Source organism: Ranitomeya imitator, chromosome 1 (assembly GCF_032444005.1).
Source record: "Ranitomeya imitator isolate aRanImi1 chromosome 1, aRanImi1.pri, whole genome shotgun sequence".
Taxonomy (NCBI): domain Eukaryota; kingdom Metazoa; phylum Chordata; class Amphibia; order Anura; family Dendrobatidae; genus Ranitomeya; species Ranitomeya imitator.
This window is the reverse complement of record NC_091282.1, coordinates 958,656,083-958,680,551: the sequence shown is the minus strand read 5'-3', so window position 1 is coordinate 958,680,551 and position 24,469 is coordinate 958,656,083. Positions and strand designations below refer to the sequence as shown.

The window sequence follows — 24,469 nt, the reverse complement described above, 5'->3', positions numbered from 1 at the left end:
ATTTACAAATAAAAAAAATTCCAAAAACCTGCGCGCTAGGAAAGCTGAATTAAAGACTAGTAATTAATAATAAATATGATTTAGGTGATATGAATAACATCGAAGAAAGACAAATAAAACACATAATGCCTGCCAATTTGTCTAGTACATAACATATTAAACTGCTTCCGAAGAGTAATTAGTCTGGAACTGCAATGAAATTCGTATTAAATGGCTAATTAGCTTGATATTTAAACTACATAAATTCTTTATGTAGAAGAATTAGCATGTAATCAATGCAAAATAGGAATCAGTTGAGTAAGAAAAATCATTAGCATTTACTTTTGCAAGAAGCGCAATTAATTTGTTTCCAAGGCATTCTGTGGAGACGAACCTCTACAGGTACAGTATATATAATAAATCTTTCATATCTAATATCTATCTATCTATCTATCATCTAGACTGTGAGCTCGCGCGGGCATGGTCCTCTCTCCTCCTGTACTTGTGTGTGCCTTGTTTTACTCATGTTTATTGGACTTGTCTATATTTACCCAGTTCACATGTAAAGCGCCATGGAATAAATGGCGCTATAAAAATGTATAATAATAATAATTAATACATATATGAAGAAATATAATTCATGAGATAGGAAAAGTGAAAGAAGAAAAGACACATTTGAGCATGTCTGGCTAAAGTAGTCCTATTAGGGTTTGTTCACACAGGGCGTTTTTGCTGCTTTTTTATGCTAATTTTCAGCTGCTTTTTACAGTACCAGCAAAGCCTATGAGATTACAGAAATCTCATGCACACGCACCTTTTTTGTCATCAGAATTTTGTGCTTTACATTGTTTTTCTGACATAGAGCATGTCACGTCTTTCAGCACTTTTCACCCATTGACTTGAATGGATGGTGAAAAACCGCTGTAAATACGCAGGTTGCCTTTTTTTGCAGTGTATTTGCTGCAGAAAAGTCAAGGACAGCAGGATGTGACCTCACAGTTAACTCTGCTGTCTCTCTAGATGGCAGGCTGCATGGTTCATGATGTGTCCATACAGCCTGTCATCCAGCAGATACACTGAGCAGTGGACCCAAACCCCATGGGGGGCACAACAATGCAGTCATGGGCATGACAGCACAGCAAAGACCGCTTCTGATTGGCGGTGAAACCATACCTGCCATTCAGACAGCCGCAGTTCCCACGCTGTCAAAAGACCATGTGAGCCAGCAGCTGTAATTGGAGATATAAAGTTTACCTCTGGTCACTGATGTCGGCTGATGGGACTACCGCTCCCATCCACAGACACCTGCTGCCGCTAATAACAGTGAGAGCAGGATCTGCTGATTGGAGTATTTATCAGCAGCCCTTGTGATGTAAATAAATAATGAAAAAAAAACCCTGCGTTTGTTTCACCCGTATTTTTGATAACCAGCCAGGCAAAACTCACAGCTGGAGGCTGCAACCCTCAGCTGTCAGTGTTAGCAAGGCTGGTTATCAATAATAGAGGGGCCCTCACGCTGTTTTGTTTTTAATTATTTAAATAATTTAAAAAAACAACTAGCCTCTCGATTACTAACCTCTGGGTTTGATGTCACCTGACAATACAAAGCTGACATCAACAACTCCAACTATCACCCCACTTGCCACTGCTACAGGGCAAGTGGTAAGAGCGAGGTTAACTGGCAGAATTGGCACACCTTAGAGATGCGTCTTTTCTGAGAGCTGATGTTTTTAGCGTGTGTGTGTGTGGGGGGGGGGGCAATATTCTTGACCTCTTTCTAGGCTACTAATATCAGCCCACAGCTGTCTGCATAACCTTTGCTGGTTATTAATTATAGGGGGACCCTACGTCATTTTTTTTGGGGGGGGTTCCTCCTTTTAATAGCCAGTAAAGGCTACATATACAGCTGTGAGTGATATTAATAGCCTGGGAAGCTCCAGGGTATTACCCCCTTCCCAGGCTATAAACATCTGCCCCCAGCCGACGGCTTCCTCTCTGCTGGTTAAGGAAATTAAGTGGGAGCCCACGTCATTTTTTCCAGAAAAATAATCTTGTAATAATTAAATACATGTACAGTTTGCTGTACACACACACTGTACTAATTGTATATGTCCCTGACATCTGTATAACTATCTATTCTATGTGTATTTACTGTATGTAATCCATCTATTCTATGCTGTCGCTTCCTGCTGTGATTTCAATGTACGTGGCTGCTGAATTGCCGGCTTTTCTTCAATCTATATATGTAATATTTATCTATATATACACACACACATCTATCTATTTATGTACAGTATATATATATATATATATATATATATATATACACGTTTGTATGTCACTGACATCTATATATCTATCTATTCTATGTGTATATATCTATTCTATTCTAACTTGTCACGCTGTGATTTTACTGTACGTGGCAGCTGAATTGCCGGCTTTTCAAAGGATCTAGAGGTATGGTTCTACAGGAAGTATTTTTTTTCCTCTGGGGGCAACTTTATTAGCATGTACAAAGAGAAATAAGTTAGCCCCCAAAAAGCATGAAAAAAGCACCAAAATCATAACAAAACTGCAAAACAAAATGCACCAAAACATGCGTTTTTGACACAGCTTCTTTCCTGCCAAGAAATCAGGTTTCGCTGCAAAAAAAAAAACACAGAAAAAACGCCCAGTGGGAACATACCCTTACCCCTTCAGGACTGCTACTGTAAATTTAAGCCATAATTGTTGGACTTTCTACAATACCACCAACTTGGGTTCATCCTTCTGCTGTTACAAGTCATGAAAGTCCAAATGAAAAGTCCAAACATGAGATATACTATGGCCCTGATTAATCATTTGTGTATTGTTTACTTTTGTGTATTTTTAAGTTACTTTGTCTTGTTTTATTAGTTGCTGTTTTTGGTGCCAAATTCTTCAAAATGACACACAAAGTAAAAAAAGGCCTTTTTATTCTGTATTCAACTTTTTTTGTTACTTTTTGTTGGGGGTGGGGACTAACTGGAGTTAAGTAGCGCAAATTCTGTGACTTTTTAATAAGTCACAATTGATGAATCAGGGGAAATCATCTGGAATTGCAAGAACTGTGAGAAAAAAACAGACAAACATATAAAATAGACTTAAAGTGAACGTGTCAGCAGGATTGTACACAGTAGTCTACAGACACTGACAGGTCGGCGCCATTATACCGATGAAAATGATACATTGGTTGATGAAATCTGTCTTGTGGTTGTTGTTTAATCTTTATTTTCACGGTGGCGGTGGGCGCCATTTTCACATTTATTTTTTTGTTTATTTAAATATCAGGATAACCTCAACCATAATAATTATATGCACATTATACATGCCACATGCGATTAAGCTGCAGCACAGGTGCCACGGCTGGCGCCTGCCTGCAGAAGGTTTTTTTATTTTTATTTTAGTATGTACAGTATATATAATATTCAATATGTTAACTAGGGGGCAGGTCAGTGAGGGAATACCTAATCAGAGCACCACATGAAGACTCCCACAGGCCACCCCGAAGCACGAGCATATCATTAACTCAAAACTGAAAATAAAGATTATAAACAACAACCACAAGATAGATTTTATCACCCAGGTATCATTGTAATCAGTATAACGGCGCCGACCTGACAATATGTAGGTTACTGTGCACAATTCTGCTGACAGGTTCCCTTTAAAAAAAAAATATCGCAAATAGAATAATAAATTGGGTGCAAACAAAAGGTGCAAAGGCAATGATGAATCGGAGCCTATGTTTTTATATCCGATGCCATGATTAACTCTCAGTACAAATGAACATATGTACTGATGGGATAGAATGTAACACAGTGAATACAAGCACTACACACTGCTACAGGCCTGTATCCATACTAGCTTTCAAGTCATCTACTAGACTTTTAGTACCTTTTCCTTGTCCGTGTTAATCACTCTTCTGTCATCTCTGTTCTTTAGTTTTCCTGGGGCTTCTGCAGTTGGAAGAGATGAATGGAAGATGAAGAGTTTTCCTGCACATTCTGCAGCCTGGGAGTGAAGAAGATGGGAGCATTTATAATGGTAAATACTAAGTAGGTCTATATATAAATGGATACTCGATAAGTGTAGCCTATAGCATCATACAGATTAACATGCTACCATCCATAAATGTCATTTTTACTTCTCCTGTATGACAGCTCTCTTGTAAGACTTGTTGGGCACTGCTTAAAAGGGTTATCCACTAGTCGGACAAACGCTTCTCAATCACCATAGTCCCCCATGTAAAATAATAACAGTCTATACTCACATCTGGGGCCAACAGCGTTCCATTGACGTTGGAGCTTGGTCCCCCGTGACGTTGTTATGTCACATGAGCCCTGCAGGCAATCAGCAACCACGTCACTCCCCGTGTTTGTGTGGATTTCTTCCGGCTTCTCTGGCTTCCTCCCACACTCCAAAGACATACTGATAGGGAATCTAGACTGTGAGCCCCAATGGATAAAGTTGTAGGAAGCCAGAAAGTAGCAGCAGCTCTCCCTTCCGGGTATCAGTTGCGTCTGAAGAAAGTGAGCGTGAAGGAGCTAATTAGAGGCTACTGATTGGCTGCAGGGCTCACATGACATAAGATCAAGCAAGTTCAGTGAAACGCGGCGCCGATGGTACTGGAACGGTGTCGGCACCAGAAATGAGTAGAGGTCACTATTTTACATGGGACAATATGGTGATTGGGAAGTGGTTTTCAGAGTAAAGGAAACCCCTTTTAGATGGAGACTTTTAGAATAGCTGTACCATGTAGTTTACTGTGGAATATTGTGACTTCTTTATGTTGGTAACATCAAACGGGATATTAAAAAACGTATTGTCACTAGATGTAGAGACCTATGAGAGGGAACATTACTTTGAATCATCTGCTAGAAGAAATGGATCCATACTGAAACAATAAAATCTAGAGAGAATAGACTATAAGACCATGGTGAACATATGCCCTGGGCGGTGGTGGGGACTTCAATAGGGCCTTTACCACTCACCCACCCTAAATAGATAGTATATACACTGCTCACCTTTGGGACCCCAGCTTGCATATAGATCTCTCTTTTGAAGTCTTGGTGAGTTTGGCCGTCACTGTAACTCCCATAGACTTCAGTTAAGAGGATCATCCTCATGTGTGGTCACCTCTCCTAAGTACAATTGCCATAGTGGGTGAGAATGGGTCAAAGTCTCATTAGTGGCATGAAAGGCACTACTAGGGGAACCAAGGGGTATTAGAAAAATGCAAAAGCCCAAGGTTTTCATCAGTTGCACACGGCAAAACATAGTGTATAAGGAATCTAACAGAACAGGATCAGTCCTCTTCACATCCATGTTACCTACTACACTACTGCTGCAGCTTCACAATCATTATAGCTTGACGACAGATGTAGCATTCATAAACATGCTCCTATTGAACTTTGTAATGTTTTACTATGTAAGAACACTTAATCTCAATGGTATTGTCTGTCCAATCTTAACTGAGTAACTTTCTAAAAAACGTCGGGTTCTTGATCATCTTCACCATCTTCATGATCTCATTTGTCTGATATTCAAAATATTCTTGTTCCTCGAATACATCGTAGTGAGGGAAAACGTTAAACTTTTTCTAGGCCTCAAACTTAGATTTTCGGAGCCATCTTTAAAAATCTTAAACAACCCGAATCACCGAATATTCTGGAGCCATAAGTTTATTTACGACTGCTTCGACACGTCTTTTGTTTAAAATGCCTATATCCTAGCCTGGGAGAAGTCCCTAAACTTATCCGCCTCCACAGATGACTGGGAAGAGGCATTTTCAACCACATACTCCTCCACAATCTCTATGTCCCTTCTAGAAACTCACTTTAAAACTTGTTCCAGATGGTACTACACTCCATCTAGGCTTTCACACATGAACCTGTCCATCTCCCCACTCTGCTGGAGAAACTGCGGGCACAGGGGTGAGTTGCTACACATTTTCTGGAACTGCCCCACTGCCACTACCTTCTGGTCAAGCATATCCTCGATAATAGCCAAACTTCCAGGCCCTTCAGTCACCCTTTCTCCCCAACTAGCTCTCCTCTCATTGGACACTCACCTTTTAGATCGTTCTCTGGTAAAAATTATCTTACACCTATGCATGGTTGCCAAAAACTCTATAGCATACCACTGGAAAAATATGACCCTTCCTAACGAAACCACTATAATCAAATTAATGTCACAACACAGGGATCTCGAACTCAAATTCGCTTTATCCAATAATGAGTTTAGCAAGTTCTACCAGAAATGGTATAAGTGGGACCAGTGTTTTCCTCCTTGAACGTCTGCTGCTACCTCAACTCCCTTTTATTACCATAAGGTAACACAGGATGGCGCCTGCCTCACACCTAATTCCTCCCTCATAGTATATCTGCCTTGTCTGGGAACTTTCAATTTATATTGCCTCTGTACTACAATCGAAGTTAGAAATACTAATCCGTTCAAGGGACAGGACCCTTGCTTCTCATGAGCCAATGTATGCCTAGTCCGTCCAAGGGCTGCGACCCTTGTGTTATACAAGTTAAAACGTACCTAACCCATTTTCTTTCCTGTTTACGTTACACATTATACTCTATGCAACAAACAGTTATTAGATAGTGTGTTCCAAGGGCTGCGCCCCTTGCTTTATTAAGGCCATTGTTGCCACTCTGCACTTTAATGTTTAAAGTCTTGGAAAACAAAATATTCTTGTTGACACACTGAGGCTGAAAGCTTGCCGACCAATTCCTTCTTGATAAAGCTGGATAAACCTTTTAAAATATTTTTTGAAAATACATACAGGTATCACTGGGTCCCATACTGAGTGTTTGTGGCCCAGGCTTCTTTATAATGAATGATAGCATGTGGACTACCACAGTGTAGAATGAATGAAGAATGTAAACATATGACATTCCTACCGTAATCGCATACTAGTGTTAGGTCTACCACTCAGATAAACACCTGAAGATGAAGACGTTGGTCAGAAAGTCAGGTAGGGAATACAGAAACAGGCACCTGTCATAAAACGGAAAGAACCAGGGGAAGGGGAATCTGATTTTTTTGCTCCCTTCCGCCTCTGTGTGATGCACTGTTGTGACCGGAGCTGAAAAATGTTTGTCTTAAATAAATTGTGCTCATCACATAACACTTTTTCCGGGTCATGTGGCCTCTCCACTGTGTACTGTAAATGGTGATCCGATTACATAAGACATCAAATAAGACTGATTGTGAAATCAATGCAAATATTAAAGGGAATGTCCCACCTTTGAATGGAGCAGCAGCCCATTGCTTGTTTGTGGGACTGACTGATGGCCAAGAACAGTGTTTGTCAGTGTCAGCCGACACGCAATGAGTACAGTGTCAGCGCGATGAATGGCAGCCAGTATTCACTGACCCCAGAAATCACAACACTTATCACTGTATTTGTGCAAAAAGAGTCACCCTAATCAAGAAAGGCGGTGGGGATGCCGCCAGGTAGGATGAGTTTCCCAGGGCTCGTAACTGGCAGCCATGAACTACCAACATGGTCAGGGGCCTGTGAATCCTGTTGCTCAACTCTACCCATCATTTATCCTATTAATAAATGAAAAGTTTGATAGTAATAAAAATCACTCATGTCAGGGAATAATGGAAAATATATAAAAAGAGGAAAAAAAAGTTATATCGCTCAAAAATAATTGAATACACAGTAGCACCACTGCATAAAACAGTCTGCGGTCTCTGTCCATGTACATCTTTCCTGGATACCAGACAACTTTATTGCCTAGACAACCCATCTAATAAAGTGATGGCAAATTGTTACTAAATGTCATCACATTATGGTCATCAGGGTCCGGCCTCTGGGACCATCATCAGTCCTTAAAATAAAGCGCTGGTGTTCCATTGTCTCCTTTAGTGTTTCCATCTACCCACTGCACAGGGGAACTGTGCCAAACCTCCATGTAATAGGGGCACAGCACCCCTGCACAGCCCAGTGGCCAAAGCTCCACTTCACATGGAATAACTGTGGCAGTGGCCATGTCTTGATTGCTGCTTTTTCTCCTCTGATCCTTGTCCAAGTAGATAACAGCCAAGCAGACACACAACTTGAGTCATACCAGCTCAGTGGGTGAAGGGAAAATGTGCACCATTATCACCAGGAAGCATAACTTTACAAAGGAGGGGCACATAAGAAAAAGAATTGGGGGAGAAGCAAAAACTAGAGGAGGGACTATATTTAATAGAAAGAAATCCAGTGAAAGGTCCTCCGTAAAAGACCATAAATACATTTTCTTCCATAATGACCATGCTTCACAATAAGTATGTGACATTTTCAGGAGTTTGAAAAAAGTAAAGACGTGTAATATACAGTCATGTATTACTCTTCCTACGCATTTATAGATTTATTAGATGGTGGCCCGATTCTAACGCATCGGGTATTCTAGAATATGTATAGTAGTATATAGCACAGCCCACGCAGTATATAACATAGCCCATGTATTATATAACACAGCCCACGTAGTATATAGCACAGCCCACGCAGTATATAACACAGCCCACGTATTAAAATAACACAGCCCACGTAGTATATAGCACAGACCACGTAGTATGTAACAACCCACGTGGTATATAGCACAGACCACGTAGTATATAACACAGGCCACGCAGTATATAACACAGCCCACGTATTATATAACACAGCCCACGTAGTATATAGCACAGCCCACGTAGTATGTAACACAGCCCAAGCAGTATATAGCACAGCCCACACAGTATATAACATAGCACACGAAGTATATAACACAGCCCACGCAGTATATAACACAGCCCACATAGTATATAGCACAGCCCACGTACTATATAACACAGCCCACGTACTATATAACACAGCTCACGTAGTATATAGCACAGGCCACGCAGTATATAACACAGCCCACGCAGTATATAACACTCCCACGCAGTATATAACACAGCCCACGTAGTATATAACACAGCCCACGCAGTATATAACACAGCCCACGCAGTATATAGCACAGCCCACGTAGTATATAACACAGCCCATGTAGTATATAGCGCAGCCCATGTAGTGTATAACACAGCCAACGCAGTATATAACACAGCCCACGTAGTATATAACAGTGGCCACGCAGTATATAACACAGCCCACGTAGTATATAGCACAGCCCACGCAGTATATAACACAGCCTACGCAGTATATAACACAGCCCACGTAGTATAAAACACAGCCCACGTAGTATAAAACACAGCCCACGCAGTATATAGCACAGCCCATAGTATATAACACAGCCCATGTAGTATATAGCACAGCCCACGTAGCATATAACACAGGCCACGCAGTATATAGTATTTATGACCCCTTGGGTCTGGGCATAGCTAGCACAGTGCTTGCCTTGGTATCAGCGGCTTTAGTATTTCTTTTAGCGCCGGTGTGTTCTTTTTCTGTGCAGTTATGGGGTCCATTCTCCATCATTTTTACTGTCAAAGTGGCACTGCTGTACAGGGAGCTGCTCTGTTCACATACATAGGGCTGTGTTGCACTTCCCTACACTACAGATAGATGGCAGTGCTGCTGTGGAGGGGGAAAAAATGCTGCTGCCCCTGTTCTTTTGCAAGGTCCTGACAATCAGACCCCTTCAGATCAGTAAGTAAAATACCATTATGTTTAATGTTGGGTCTCCTTTAGGCTGGAGTCACACACAACGTATGTCACCCATGTGCAGTGCGAGGATGTGATTTTCTCGCATGTAAGCATCCCTGTGACATCCGTATGACATCCGTATGGCGAGATTTTCTCGCCAGCTTGCAAAATGGATCCATGGGCTCAAATATTCGTGAAAACATATATACAGTCTATCTATCTATCCATCTCTCTATCTAACTATGTATCTATGTCAGTGAGACACATACCTCTCTGTGTTCATCATCTCATTAAATACATTTACATGTGACCAGCTTGATTTTCCTGAAATTGCCTGTGCCCCTGACAACCAATGTGCAATTTTGCACGGGCCAACTAGTTCTAATTTACTGAGATAATGACTTTTGGGTTTTAATTGGCTGTAAGTAGTGATGAGCGAGTGTGCTCGTTACTCGAGTTTTCCGAGCATGCTCGGGTGTTCTCCGAGTATCTTGGGCGTGCTCATATATTATGTTTGAGTCCCCGCAGCTTCATGGTTTGCGGCTGCTAGACAATCTGAATACATGTGGGGATTCCCTAACAAACAGGCAATCCCTGCATGTATTCAGGTTGTCTAACAGTTGCAAATCATGAAGCTGCGGGGACACAAACATAATATATGAGCACGCCCAAGATACTCAGAGAACACCCGAGCATGCTGATCAACATTAACAGAAATAAACACTTGAAATACTGTAGATCACTCTGTTTGTAATGACACTATATAATATATGAGTTTAACCTTTTGTATTGAAGAACTGAAATAAATTAACTTTTTGATGATATTCTAATTTTGTGAGAAGCTCCTATAATTCAGGCCCTGACAAAGAACAGGTTAATTCACATCTTTACAAGACACAATACCTAGACATATATGTTCAGAAAGTTATCCTACGGTCTTTAAAAGCTAAAACTAAGTTCTATTGCTTTAGTAATAGAAAAGCCGTTCTAACCTTTAGCGCCTCCATGCCCGCCTGGATAACGGGAGCAAACACAGTTTCACTTTCATTAGTGTCTGCAAACATATCTGGTATCTGACTAAGAAGGCTGCAAAAGAAAGAGAAATCCCATCACCGAATTTCTGGGCAACTTAATACACAACGCTATAGAAATACATCATTGCACTAGTTCATTGGAATTTTTTACTTCCAATCCAGATTAGACCGGACTTTATATCCTAAGAAAGTAATAATTTACTACAAAATAAGCCAAGTATATTACTTGTTAACGACTGTTCTAGATTCGTTAAAGTTGACAAGAAAACCATCCAGCAGAGGCAGGAAGACTTCAGCCATATCAGTCACCACCATCATCTGAGGCTGGGCCAGTTTGCTGTGCACATTGTAGAAGTGCAGAACCTTGTTGTAGGTGACAAATCCTACACGGATCGCTGACGACTCGGCATTCTCTTCTCTGCAGACAAACAGAAGACCATGTAATAAAAACAAATACGGAAGTCCACATTAAGCTGATCAGAAAGTGTACTCTGGGTGGGGACCCTGGCCAACCATTTGTACTTTGTGGGGAAATATGGCCGGGACTGTTAAATTTTCCTCTAGCGCCACAACAGGGACAATAGGTTGTCACTCCATATGACTGCAGACTTGTAAATCCTCACAGCGTGGTGCTGGCGCCAGAAGCAGAGGGCGCATGACCACAAGTATGTGATTTGCACACATATGGTTACAATGAGAATTCACAAGTGTGCATAGAGTAATAATAAATAATAATAATCTTTATTTTTATATAGCGCTAACATATTCCGCAGCGCTTTACACACATTATCATCGCTGTCCCCGATGGGGCTCACAATCTAGAATCCCTATCAGTATGTCTTTGGAATGTGGGAGGAAACCGGAGTGCCCGGAGGAAACCCACGCAAACACGGAGAGAACATACAAACTCTTTGCAGATGTTGTCCTTGGTGGGATTAGAACCCAGGACCCCAGCGCTGCAAGGCTGCAGTGCTAACCACTGAGCCACCGTGCTCCCCATAGAGTAAATGCAGACTTGTACCCTGAGGCCGGACAACATCTTTCAGTATTACATACTTTTCATGAAATTTGATAGGGTATCTGCGTAATGCAGGATAGGTCCTCCGTAGTGAAAGACTGTTGAGAACCACTGTTCACTCCAGACAATGGATAAAGGTCCTGAACAGCGGCCCTCCTACATTAAATTAAAATCCCCAATTTGTAGGCATAAAGAAAAGGGTTCACTAAACTGGACAATCCATATAAAGAGTGCAAAGCATTTTACATACAGTCATCATAACTTTACAATGTGATATTTTACAGCTTTCTTGGTGTTATTGGAAAGCCATTACACGCGGTATCTCAGTGACAGGGAGCATTGAAATATGACACTTTTTTTGTAATAAAAGTACCATGGAATACAAGGCTACATGCACACACGGTCTAAATTGTTGGCACCCCTCGTTTAACGACAGAAAACCCCACAATGGTCACAGAAATAACTTGAATCTGACAAAAGTATTAATAAATAAAAAAATCTATGAAAATGAACAAATGAAAGTCAGACATTGCTTTTCAACCATGCTTCCACAGAATGCAAAAAATAAAAATAAAACTTATGAAATAAGCCTGGACAGAAGTGATGGTATCCCTGAAAATAATGTGACTAAAGGGACATGTTAAATCAAGGTGTGTCCACTATCTAGCTTCACAGGTGTCTACAATCCTGGAATCAGTGAGTGGGCCTGAATATAGGGCTACAGATACTCACTATGTTTGGTGCATGGTGTGTATCACACTCTACATGGACCAGAGAAAGCAAAGGAAAGAGTTGTCTCAGGAGATTCAAAAGAAAGTTATAGACAAACATGTTAAAGGTAAAAGTTATAAGATCATCTCCAAGCAGCTTGATGTTCCTGTGACTACAGTTGCACATATTATTCAGAAATTTAAGATCCATGGGACTGTAGCCAACCTCCCTGGACGTGGCCGCAGGAGGAAAATTGGTGACAAATCAAAGAGACGGATAATATGAATGGTAACAAAAGAGCCCAGAAAAAACTTCTAAACAGATTAAAGGTGAACTTCAAGCTCAAGGAACATCAGTGTCAGATAGGAACATCAGTGTCAGATTGCACCATCTGTCGTTATATGAGCCAAAGTGGACTTCATGGGAGACGACCATGGAGGACACCATTGTTGAAAAAAATCATAAAAAAAGCCAGAAGAATTTGCCAAACTACATGTTGACAAGCCACAAAGCTAGTGGGAGAATGTAATATGGACGGATGTGACAAAAATGGAACTTTTTGCAACGCACATCAGCTCTATGTTCACAGACGGAAAAATGAAGCATATCAAGAAAAGAACACTGTCCCTACTGTGAAACATGGAGGAGGCTCTGTTATGTTCTGGGGCTGCTTTGCTGCCTCTGGCACAGGGTGTCTAGAATCTGTGCAGGGTACAATGAAATCTCAAGACTATCAAGGGATTCTAGAGAGAAATGTGTTGTCTAGTGTCAGAAACCTTAGCCACAGTCGCAGGTCATGGGTCTTGCAACAGGATAATGACCCAAAGTACACAGCTAAAAACACCCGAGAATGGCTAACAGGAAAACATTGGACTATTCTGAAGTGGCCTTCTATGAGCCCTGACCTAAATCCTAATGAGCATCTTTTGAAAGAGCTGAAACATGCCGCCTGGAAAAGGCAACCTTCAAACACGAGACAACTGGAGCAGTTTGCTCTTGAGGAGTGGGCAAAAATACCTGTCGAGAGGTGCAGAAGTCTCATTGACAGTTATCGTAATTGTTTGATTGCAGTGATTGCCTCAAAAGGTTGTGCAACAAAATATTAAGTTAAGGGGACCATCATTTCTGTCCAGGCCTATTTCATGAGGTTTTTTTTTTGTTTTTGTTTTTTTATTCTGTGGAAGCATGGCTGAAAAGCAATGTCTGACTTTCATTTGTTCTTTTTCATAGATTTTTTATCATTGCTTTTGTCAGATTCAAGTTATTTCAGTGACCATTGTGGGTTTTTCTGTCATTAACTGAGGGGTACCAACAAATTTTTACCACGTGTGTAGTAGTCATAACAGCCATGGAAAAGCCTCAGTTTATCCGTTGCCTTGTAGTAATAATTATTGCCACTAATTACAAAGAAAGAAAACCCACAATTCTTACAAATTCATCACTTTCACTAAGATTCCATCCATCAGCCTTCAAGTTTTAGTTCACATACAGACAAAGCAGTAACTTTGTTTTAGTCTTACAAAAATTAAAGATATATTTAGTGTTTAGGTAAAAATGAGAAAAAAAAAAAAAACTTTCTCAACAGGAAATTCCATTCTGTAGATGCTATGGCAATGTGAACTCTTGAAGCAGATGTAGTATAGTAATGACAGTTACACCTCATTTTCTTTGTGAACTGCTGCCAACACGACCTCAGAAACCACATTTAGCAGTCAATAGTAGTTATGTCTAGAATGCTACCCCATCCCACACTCCAACCCCTCTTCCCACACTCCAACCCCTCTTCCCACACTCCAGCCCCTCTTCCCACACTCCAGCCCCTCTTCCCACACTCCAGCCCCTCTTCCCACATTCCAACCCCTCTTCCCACTCCATAAGAAATAAGTCAAATTTGGGAGAAATTTCTATGTGTTTCCCCAAGACTTTAACCGAAAGACAACTGATCAATAAGTACAAGAGAAATCAATAGGGTCTATCTATTAAACTGTAAAACGTTTGTCCTCTATTGGACTACCCCTCCTTAAAAGGAATCTGTCAGAATGATCCATCCTCCAAAGATTTTTATATGTTCATGTTGCTATCTGAAAGATAATGTCGTTCATACCTTTGCTATTGCTCCCTTTCTGAAAAATTGATGGTTTAAGTCATATGCAAATGAGGCTTCAGTGCTCTGGGAGTGTCAAAGCACTTCCCAATCCTTTGCCTCCACGGCTCTATTGACTGATAGACTGATATAGTAATAATGGCTTGACCACACAGCAGCAGTCAGCAGTGAACATTCGAGAATAGCAGCACCGACATTGCAGGGACGGTGCAGCTGTAGGAGGCGAGTATTGATTATTTTGATTTTCCATGAAGCGCTAAAGTGACTAAGCAAGGACTGTCCAGCAGTGTACGATCCCTTTAATGTAAAAGTTGTTTACATAGTCAAAACCAGAAGTTTACATACACAATATAAAAAGACACACACATGTTTTTCTCAATATCTAACATGAAATCAGAATACAGCTTTCCAGTTTTAGGTAAAGTAGGATTACCATAATTATTAATATTTGCCAAATGCCAGAATAATGAGAGAGAGAGTATTTTAAGACATTTTTATTACTTACTGCAAAGTCAAAAGTTTACAAACACTAAGATTACTATGCTTTTCGGCAACATCTGAGTTAATTAGAGACACACATGTGGATGTATTTTAATGCACACCTGAAACACACTGCTTCTTTGTGTAGCATCATGGGAAAGTCAAGAAATCAGCCAAGGTATCAGGAAGAGAATTGTGGACTTGGACAGCTGACCGCAATGATGAGGGAAGGAGCGCTGCACTGCGCTCCTTCCCCCATCATCCCCCTATTAGCGTCTGACGTCAGCGACACTGACAGGGGGCGTGATGAGTCACTGCCCGGCGCCGAGACGAGCGGGACCTCAGAGCAGCGCAGGAACCAGGGAGAGGTGAGTATTATTTTTTTTTTTTAAGGGGTGCTGCCTTATAGTACAGAATCTGCCTATGGGGGTTCTGCCTAATACTACAGGGTCTGCCTATAAAGGGGGTTCTGCCTAATACTACAGGGCCTGCCTATGGGGGGTCTGCCTAATACTACAGGGTCTGCCTATGGGAGGTGGTCTCCCTAATACTACAGGGTCTGCCTATGGGGGGTCTGCCTAATACTACAGGGTCTGCCTTAGACTACAGGGTCTGCCTTATACTACAGGGTCTGCCTTATACTACAGGGTCTGCCTATAGGGGGTCTGCCTTATACTACAGGGTCTGCCTATGGAGGGGTCTGCCTAATACTACAGGGTCTGCCTATGGGGGGTCTGCCTAATGCTAGTGTCTGCCTATGAAAGGGTCTGCCTAATGCTACAGGGTCTGCCTATGGGTGGGTCTGCCTAATGCTACAGGGTCTGCCTATGGGGGGGTCTGCCTAATGCTACAGGGTCTGCCTATGGGGGGGGTCTGTCTTATACTACAGGGTCTGCCTTTGGGAGTCTGCATTATACTACAGGGTCTGCCTATAGGGGGTCTGCCTTATACTACAGGGTCTGCCTATGGAGGGGTCTGCCTAATACTACAGGGTCTGCCTATGGGGGGTCTGCCTAATGCTACAGTGTCTGCCTATGAAAGGGTCTGCCTTAGACTACAGGGTCTGCCTTATACTACAGGGTCTGCCTATAGGGGGTCTGCCTTATACTACAGGGTCTGCCTATGGAGGGGTCTCCCTAATACTACAGGGTCTGCCTATGGGGGGGGTCTGCCTAATACTACAGGGTCTGCCTTAGACTACAGGGTCTGCCTTATACTACAGGGTCTGCCTATAGGGGGTCTGCCTTATACTACAGGGTCTGCCTATGGAGGGGTCTGCCTAATACTACAGGGTCTGCCTATGGGGGGTCTGCCTAATGCTACAGTGTCTGCCTATGAAAGGGTCTGCCTTAGACTACAGGGTCTGCCTTATACTACAGGGTCTGCCTATAGGGGGTCTGCCTTATACTACAGGGTCTGCCTATGGAGGGGTCTCCCTAATACTACAGGGTCTGCCTATGGGGGGGTCTGCCTAATACTACAGGGTCTGCCTTAGACTACAGGGTCTGCCTTATACTACAGGGTCTGCCTATAGGGGGTCTGCCTTATACTACAGGGTCTGCCTATGGAGGGGTCTGCCTTATACTACAGGGTCTGCCTATAGGGGGTCTGCCTTATACTACAGGGTCTGCCTATGGAGGGGTCTGCCTAATGCTACAGGGTCTGCCTATGGGTGGGTCTGCCTAATGCTACAGGGTCTGCCTATGGGGGGGTCTGCCTAATGCTACAGGGTCTGCCTATGGGGGGGTCTGTCTTATACTACAGGGTCTGCCTTTGGGAGTCTGCATTATACTACAGGGTCTGCCTATGGGGGTCTGCCTTATAGTACAGGGTCTGCCTATGGGGGGTCTGCCCAATGCTACAGGGTCTGCCTATGGGGGGGTCTGTCTTATACTACAGGGTCTGCCTTTGGGGGTCTGCATTATACTACAGGGTCTGCCTATGGGGGTTCTGCCTTATAGTACAGGGTCTGCCTATGGGGGTGCTGCCTTATAGTACAGGGTCTGCCTATAGGGGAGCTGCCTTATAGTACAGGGTCTGCCTACTGGGGTGCTGTCTTATACTACAGGGTCTGCCTATAGGGGTGCTGTTTTATACTACAGGGTCTGCCTGTGGGTGCTACCTTATACTACAGGGTCTGCCTATGGGGTGATGCCTTATACTACAGAGTCTGCCTTGTGCTATAGAGTCTGCCTATGGGGGGTGCATTATACAATATAGAGTAGGCCTAAGGGGAGTGCATTATACTATATTGAGGACTATCTGGTGCATTATACTATATTGAGGCTATCTAGAGGGGCATCATACAGTGTGGGGATTACAGTGCTGGAGCCATCAGTTTGGAGGCTACTAAGGGGTCAGTATACTGTGTATAAGAGAGTATCATGCTAGGTATGTGTATAGGGGAGCTGTACAGGAGGCAGACTCAGGACATTATTAAATGTAAAGTGGGCACTTATTGTTATAGGGGAACTCAGCTTACTGTGACTATCAAAGGGGCACACAGGACAGTATTACTTTCTAGGGGGCAAAATATGGGCACTGTTTTCTAGGGCACTTGCACCCGGCATTGCTACATTATAGGAGGGGTGCCTTAGAATTTAGAAGGCACAGAGAATCACACAGCAGTGGCAGTAATTGGGACACATATGGCAGCAGCAGCTCAGTATTGGGGTATCAGGCGTAGTAATAGGGACACATACGGCAGCAGCGCTCAGTATTGGGGTATCAGGGGCAGAAATAGGGACACATACGGCAGCAGTGGCTCAGTATTGGGGTATCAGGGGCAGTAATAGGAACACATACGGCAGCAGTGGCTCAGTATTGGGGTATCAGGGGCAGTAATAGGGACACATACGGTAGCAGCGGCTCAGTATTGGGGTATCAGGGGCAGTAATAGGGACACATACGGCAGCAGTGGCTCAATATTGGGGTATCAGGTGCAGTAATAGGGACACATACGGCAGCAGCGACTCAGTATTGGGGTATCAGGGGCAGTAATAGGGACACACAGCAGCAGAGGCTCAGTATTGGGGTATCAGGTGCAGTAATAGGGACACATACGGCAGCAGTGGCTCAGTATTGGGGTATCAGGTGCAGTAATAGGGACACATACAGCAGCAGCGGCTCAGTATTGGGGTATCAGGTGCAGAAATAGGGACACATACGGCAGCAGTGGCTCAGTATTGGGGTATCAGGGGCAGTAATAGGAACACATACGGCAGCAGTGTCTCAGTATTGGGGTATCAGGGGCAGTAATAGGGACACATACGGCAGCAGTGGCTCAGTATTGGGGTATCAGGGGCAGTAATAGGGACACATACGGCAGCAGCATAAGTCATTATCTGTAACTGTGCTGTGATCTATGTTCTGTAGGACTGGTATCTACCACTGACCATATGGCGGTAATATCCATGTTGGTCGTTATATAGAGATTATCTTCAGTAACAGCGCAGTCATCTGGTTCTCCTCCACTATTAGGGCGCGTCACCGATTTGTAATCAAAGTTACCTGGTTAGGGGCCCACTCAGAAGCTTCGCCCCCCTGAGCCAAAACCCTAGCTACGCCTCTGGATAATGGTACCAAATACTAATGAAATGTATGTAAACTTTTGACTTTTCAGTAAGTAATAAAAATGCCTCAAAACATTCTCCCTCTCATTATTCTGGCATTTGGCAAATATTAATAATTATGGTAAATCTAATTGACCTAAAACAGAAAAGATTTATTCTGATTTCATGTCAGATATTGAGAAAAACATGCATATGTGTCTTTTTATATAACGTATGAAAACTTCGGGTTTCAACTGTACATATTCAAAGTGTAGCTTGTCTTCAGAACTCATAGCCATAACAAAGACAGATCTGCTCTCTGAAGATTAGAACAATTGTTGATACCAAAAATACCAGAACCCCAAATAGACCCAAATAAACTACATGAAGGTTCTGGTACTCTAGAGGGCAAAGATAGAGCGGCAGGACTCACCACCTCCAAAGACCCCTGAATGTGTGACTCCTTAAACAAGATTGACTTGTGCTATATACGGAATGTTTTATACATTTTTTCTGGAGCGGGAATTTTAATAAATGTCTTACAGGAATACTGGAAAAGCTGGATGTATATCTATAGAACGGTAGCTGCCTATAGATGGCAACTAAACTATAGTATCTGCTTGTGTCAGCCCTTTTTCCTCATAAATTATAAGCTCTTGTACACAGGGCCCCAATCCTTGTGTATGAGTTGTCTTTTGTGCCGTAATGCCGGATGTTTTCTGCACGTTTGCTCTGAATTGTGATGCTATGTAAATGAAGCAGATTATGATTACACTATGGGATGTAGCACTGGTGAAGACAGACCTCCTCCATGCAGTACACGAGCTGTGGAATCCTTGGTATTTCGGAGCTACGCATTTACTGGGCTCACACCTACAGACTGACCTATGCACAATTATAGGGCGAAAGCTGTCAATCAGCGGCACGCGTGCAGGGCTAGTTGGCAGCTAATGAAAACGGAGGCAGCGCTACATCTGATAAACTGTACATTTCTCCAAAACTATGGGCCACAGACACATAACAGACAAAATGATGAAGAGTGTATCAATAGATTATGACAGATTTCCTTTAAAAGGAGTCGGCAAAAAATGAAAATTCCAATGAAACAAAGGTTCTCAGTCCAGCTTGGTCAAACAGTTCAGTGGGTCTTCCCAATCCCACCATCTCTACCCTCCTCTGGTTCCAATAAAAGCAGAGTGGTCAAAGAAGAGGAGGGAGGGAGATGGATTGAATGGAGGCGACAGTTTGGTCACTCACTTTGTGCTGACAGACGGCTTAATAAATCTTCCCCAATTTCTATACTCCTGTATTTGGGTTGTCCACTGCTGGACTACACTGGTGGCGCATGCTGATGACATGCCAGGAGCACCTATCCAATATCACCTTGTATGCCCCAGGGATATTGTCCACAAGAGAAAACTTAAGCAGTGAGATATACATGATATGTATAGTTTTTTTTTTACAACTGATGTTTTCCTTTAATCTGAATAATTCTGAGGGCATGTTACATGATGTATACCCCTGGAAATCTTCCAGTAAAAACAAGTTGAAATATGCCCACAAGATTAATCAAATTTAACAAGAAAAAACTATTATCTGATGTAGTTTCACTCCAGCAGAGAAGCTCAGTAATTGCACTTTTCCACTGGGGAAAATCAGAGGACTTTGCGTGGTGAGATCATACATGGCCCCACATCATTCCAGAACGGAGGACCTGTATTGCAGAGATGACTGAATGATTACACGTTTGTGTGTCTAGGCTTGTACCAGTGACAGATCTTCTAGGTGCTGTACATAGAGAGCGTCACATAGAATTACTCTTTACAAGAGCAATAGGGAGATATCATTACAGTGAAATATACACAAAGTATCCTGATGGAAGCGATGGCTGAGAGATCGACAGATAGATAGATGATAGATATGAGATAGATAGATAGATAGATAGATAGATAGATAGATAGATAGATAGATAGATAGATAGATATGAGATTCTTGTGGCAAAGTCCGGGTGCCCAGCCTCCCAGGTAAGTGCCAAATCTGAATATAAAAATGCACAAATGGAGACAGCACTATAAATAAATAAAAAATAAAGTGCAAAATACTGAACATTATTGGCCCATGTGACATTTCGGTCTCTAGTGTGAACTTTTCTCAAGCCATGAGATGTGGCCAAATGGACATATATCGTTCAGTAATTTTCGCTTTATTTAATTTGTTTTAATGTCATCTCCACTTGTGCTTTTTTTAGGTAAATAGACTAGACTGATTGATCAATTAGATAAGACAGGCAGTTTCTGGCCATGTTTCGTGAAGTTTGTTATTCGGTAAATGTGTGTGTACGGACATGTGATGTAGCGTGAGTGTAGTAATATCCTCCCCTACCGCGGTGTCTAGCGCTGTTCTTATCCTCTTCAGATTCTAGAGGTCATGCTGCGCTCTGCGCTACCTGGAAATGAATGGCTTTTACAATGTTAGGGTGCTTTCACATTGTGCTCTGTATCCCTGCCGGGGCATATGCCCACAATCCCCCACAACACGGGGTCCGGACGTCTGCCCCGATGGGTCATAGACCGTAATGGTGACGGCAAAGCAAACATGAGCTCTGACCTGCACCAATTTCGGGAGTGTACGCCTACAGGAGGTGAACACTTAGACATAGTAGACTGCGCCTTTGTGTCCGCCTCTAGTGATAGAACGAGCTTCCATATCCTTTCATGGTAAAAGACTACCAGCATATACGCAGAGCATACAGAGAGTTGGCTAGTCTCAACTGCAGTGACGTCACTGTGAAGAGGAGAAGAACAGCGCTGGACACCGGAGAAAGCAGCGGTAGGTGAGTACGGTATATGAACACATTCACACTACTTTATATGCACATATCACACATTTAATGAATAAAACACTCAATGTGGTGGCTTCCTTAAATATACAATAAAGTAACATGTCTAACAGTACTAGCATTTGGCCAGAAGATGGCGATGCATCTCAATAAATCATGGGCCACTTATTGGAATTGTGCTGTGCATACAGTAAATTCTGAGACTCTACAGAGGCTGTGAATTCTTTTGTGCGACCCATTGGTCTCTGTTATTATAGAAAACATTTACCTTAGTTACCTACATACATTTTGTGAAAAGTAATAAATGTCTGTTTAAGTAGGAATAGCTGTTAAAGATATTAATGCAGCTGTCGCAGGAGATGGTGCCTGGCTCCACTCAACAATTTCATGTGTGGGAGAAAAGGACTAATGTATTACAGAATACTGTAAAGATACAGAAATGTTAGTTTACGGGACAATATTTTTCAGGGCCCTTTTCTACTATATTACGGAATTTTTCATACAGCAGTTATACATAAACACTGGTTACAAAGAACCTTTCACCAGATTCTCCTATTGATGTTGTCATAATACTGACTGCACATTAGAATAAAACATACAAAACGTAAGAGGACACACTGGCGCTCGCAGGCTGTATGAGGGCTCTGCGTGCAATCCTGAGTCCTGTGCATGCGCTATATACAGGTGATTCTCACAACATTAGAATATCATCAAAAAGATCATTTATTTCCGTTCAATACAAAAACTGAAACTCATATATTATATAGAGTCATTACAAACAGAGTGATCTATTTCAAGTGTTTATTTCTGATAATGTTGATGATTATGGCTTACAGCCAATGAAAACGCCAAAGTCATTATCTCAGGAAATTAGAATACTTTATAACACCAGCTTGAAAAATGATTTTAAAATCTGAAATGTTGGCCTACTGAAATGTATGTTCAGTAAGTGCACTCAATACTTGGTCGGGGCTCCTTTTGATTCAATTACTGCATCAATGCAGCGTGGCATGGAGGCAATCAGCCTGTGGCACTGCTGAAGTGTTATGGAAGCCCAGGTTGCTTTGATAGCAGCCTTCAGCTTGTCTGCATTGTTGGGTCTTATGTCTCATCTTCCTCTTGACAATACCCCATAGATTCTCTATGGGGTTAAGGTCAGGAGAGTTTGTTGGCCAATCATGCTCAGTGATAATGTTGTTTTTAAACCAGGTAGTGGTACTTTTGGCAGTGTGGACAGGTGCCAAGTCCTGCTGGAGAATGAAATTTCCATCTCCAAAAAGCTTGTCGGCAGAGGGAGGCATGATGTGCTCTAAAATTTCCTGGTAGACTGCTGCACTGACTTTGGCCTTGATAAAACACAGTGGACCTACACTAGGAGGTGACATGGCTCCCCAAACCATCACTGATTGTGGAAACTTCACACTAGACCTCAAGCAGCTTGGATTGTGGCCTCTCCACTCTTCCTCCAGACTCTGGGACCTTGATTTCCAAATGAAATGCAACATTTACTTTCATCTGAAAACACCTTGGATCTCTGAGCAACAGTCCAGTTCTTTTTCTCCTTGGCCCAAGTAAGACTCTTCTGGCGTTGTCTATTGGTCATCAGTGGCTTGACACAAGGAATGTGACACTTCTAGCCCATGTCCTGGATACGTCTGTGTGAAGTGGCTCTAGAATTACTCCAGCAGCAGTCCACTCCTTGTGAATCTCCCCCAAATTTTTGAATGCCCTTTTCTTAACAATCCTTTCAAGGCTGCGGTTATCCCGGTTGCTTGTGCAGCTTTTTCTACCACACTTTTTCCTTCCACTGAACTCTCCATTAATATGCTTGGATACAGCACTCTGTGATCAGTCAGCTTTTTTAGCAATGACCTTTTGTTTCTTACCCTCCTTGTGGAGTGTCAATGACTGCCTTCTGAACATCTGTCAAATCAGCAGTCTTCCCCATGATTGTGGAGCCTACTGAAATAGACTAAGGGACCTTTTTAAATGCTTAGGAAGCCTTTTCAGGTGTTTTATGTTAATTACTCTAATTTACTGAGATAATGACTTTTGGGTTTTCATTGGCTGTAAGCCATAATCATCAACATCAACAGAAATAAACACTTGAAATAGATCATACTGTAATGACTCTATATATGTTTCACTTTTTGCATTGACGAACTGAAATAAATTAACTTTTTGAGGATATTCTAATTTTGTGAGAAGCACCTATATTTGAATATCAAATTAGTACCGCACTACAGTCACTGACAAGTGACACCACTGTAAATACGGAACTAGATGGGTGCGGCTTTCCTCCCCACGTCAGATACCAGTGCAGTCCTCGTGAAGCGGACGGTGTGCAGTGGGAGCATTCCCCGTTGCCGTTCCTCCCCGTGCCCGCAAGGAAGATGGGAAAAAATGGAGTGTTCCACCCAGAAGTGCTGAACCGGGTAGACATACCCTGAGGAACAAGGACCATGTCCTTCCAAATGCGTTGGTTTTTAGCCCTATCCAAGAGTCCGTTGCACAGGGCTGGTGACGTCATCATTACCATGCCCCCCGCTAACCTCGCTACTACACGGTAGCACTTTTGGCCACCTCCCTTGCGAGTGCACGGGGAGGCATGGCAGTTAGATGTTGTTTTTTTTCTCTTAATTTCACCTCTCCATTGTTGAGATATTAGAAATCAAAGTATTGGCCCATAATGAGTTAAAGGGCTTTTCCTGGACTATTTTATTCTTTTATCATGGGGTTGCTAACTACCTGACAGTTCTGTCAGTTGCCGGCTCAGATTGGTCACAGACAACTTCTGCAGGTGATACTGCTGCTTAACGTCAACAGAGCACAGTGGAAGAGATGTTGATGCCTGCTTATAATTGGTCAGCATTAGTGATGAGTGAACCTGCTTGGATAAGGTGTTATCTGAGCATGCTTGGGTGCTAACCGACTGTCTTCAGTATGCCCTGCATGTCTGGCAGCTGCCTTAACAGCCACAAAACATGCAGCCGCAGGGATTCAAACTTATTTTTCGAACACGCCGAAGACACTTGTTTAGCACCCGAACATGCTCAGATAACACCTTATCCAAGCGGGTTCGCTCATCATTAGTCAGCATCATACAG

The 24,469-nt window shown here is 42.5% G+C and overlaps 1 protein-coding gene across 6 annotated transcripts in view; it reads right to left on the bottom strand.

Moving 5' to 3' along the window:
• Positions 1–24,469, bottom strand: part of SEC24D (SEC24 homolog D, COPII coat complex component) — a 155,510-nt gene that overhangs the window by 56,138 nt on the left and 74,903 nt on the right. For all 6 annotated transcript variants that reach the window (XM_069743752.1, XM_069743751.1, XM_069743756.1 and 3 more), the window contains 3 exons: positions 10,886–11,077; positions 10,618–10,711; positions 3,892–4,008 (listed from right to left, as the gene is read on the bottom strand). In XM_069743752.1, the coding sequence (XP_069599853.1) occupies positions 3,892–4,008; positions 10,618–10,711; positions 10,886–11,077 (403 nt within the window). The remainder of the gene's footprint in view (positions 1–3,891; positions 4,009–10,617; positions 10,712–10,885; positions 11,078–24,469) is intronic.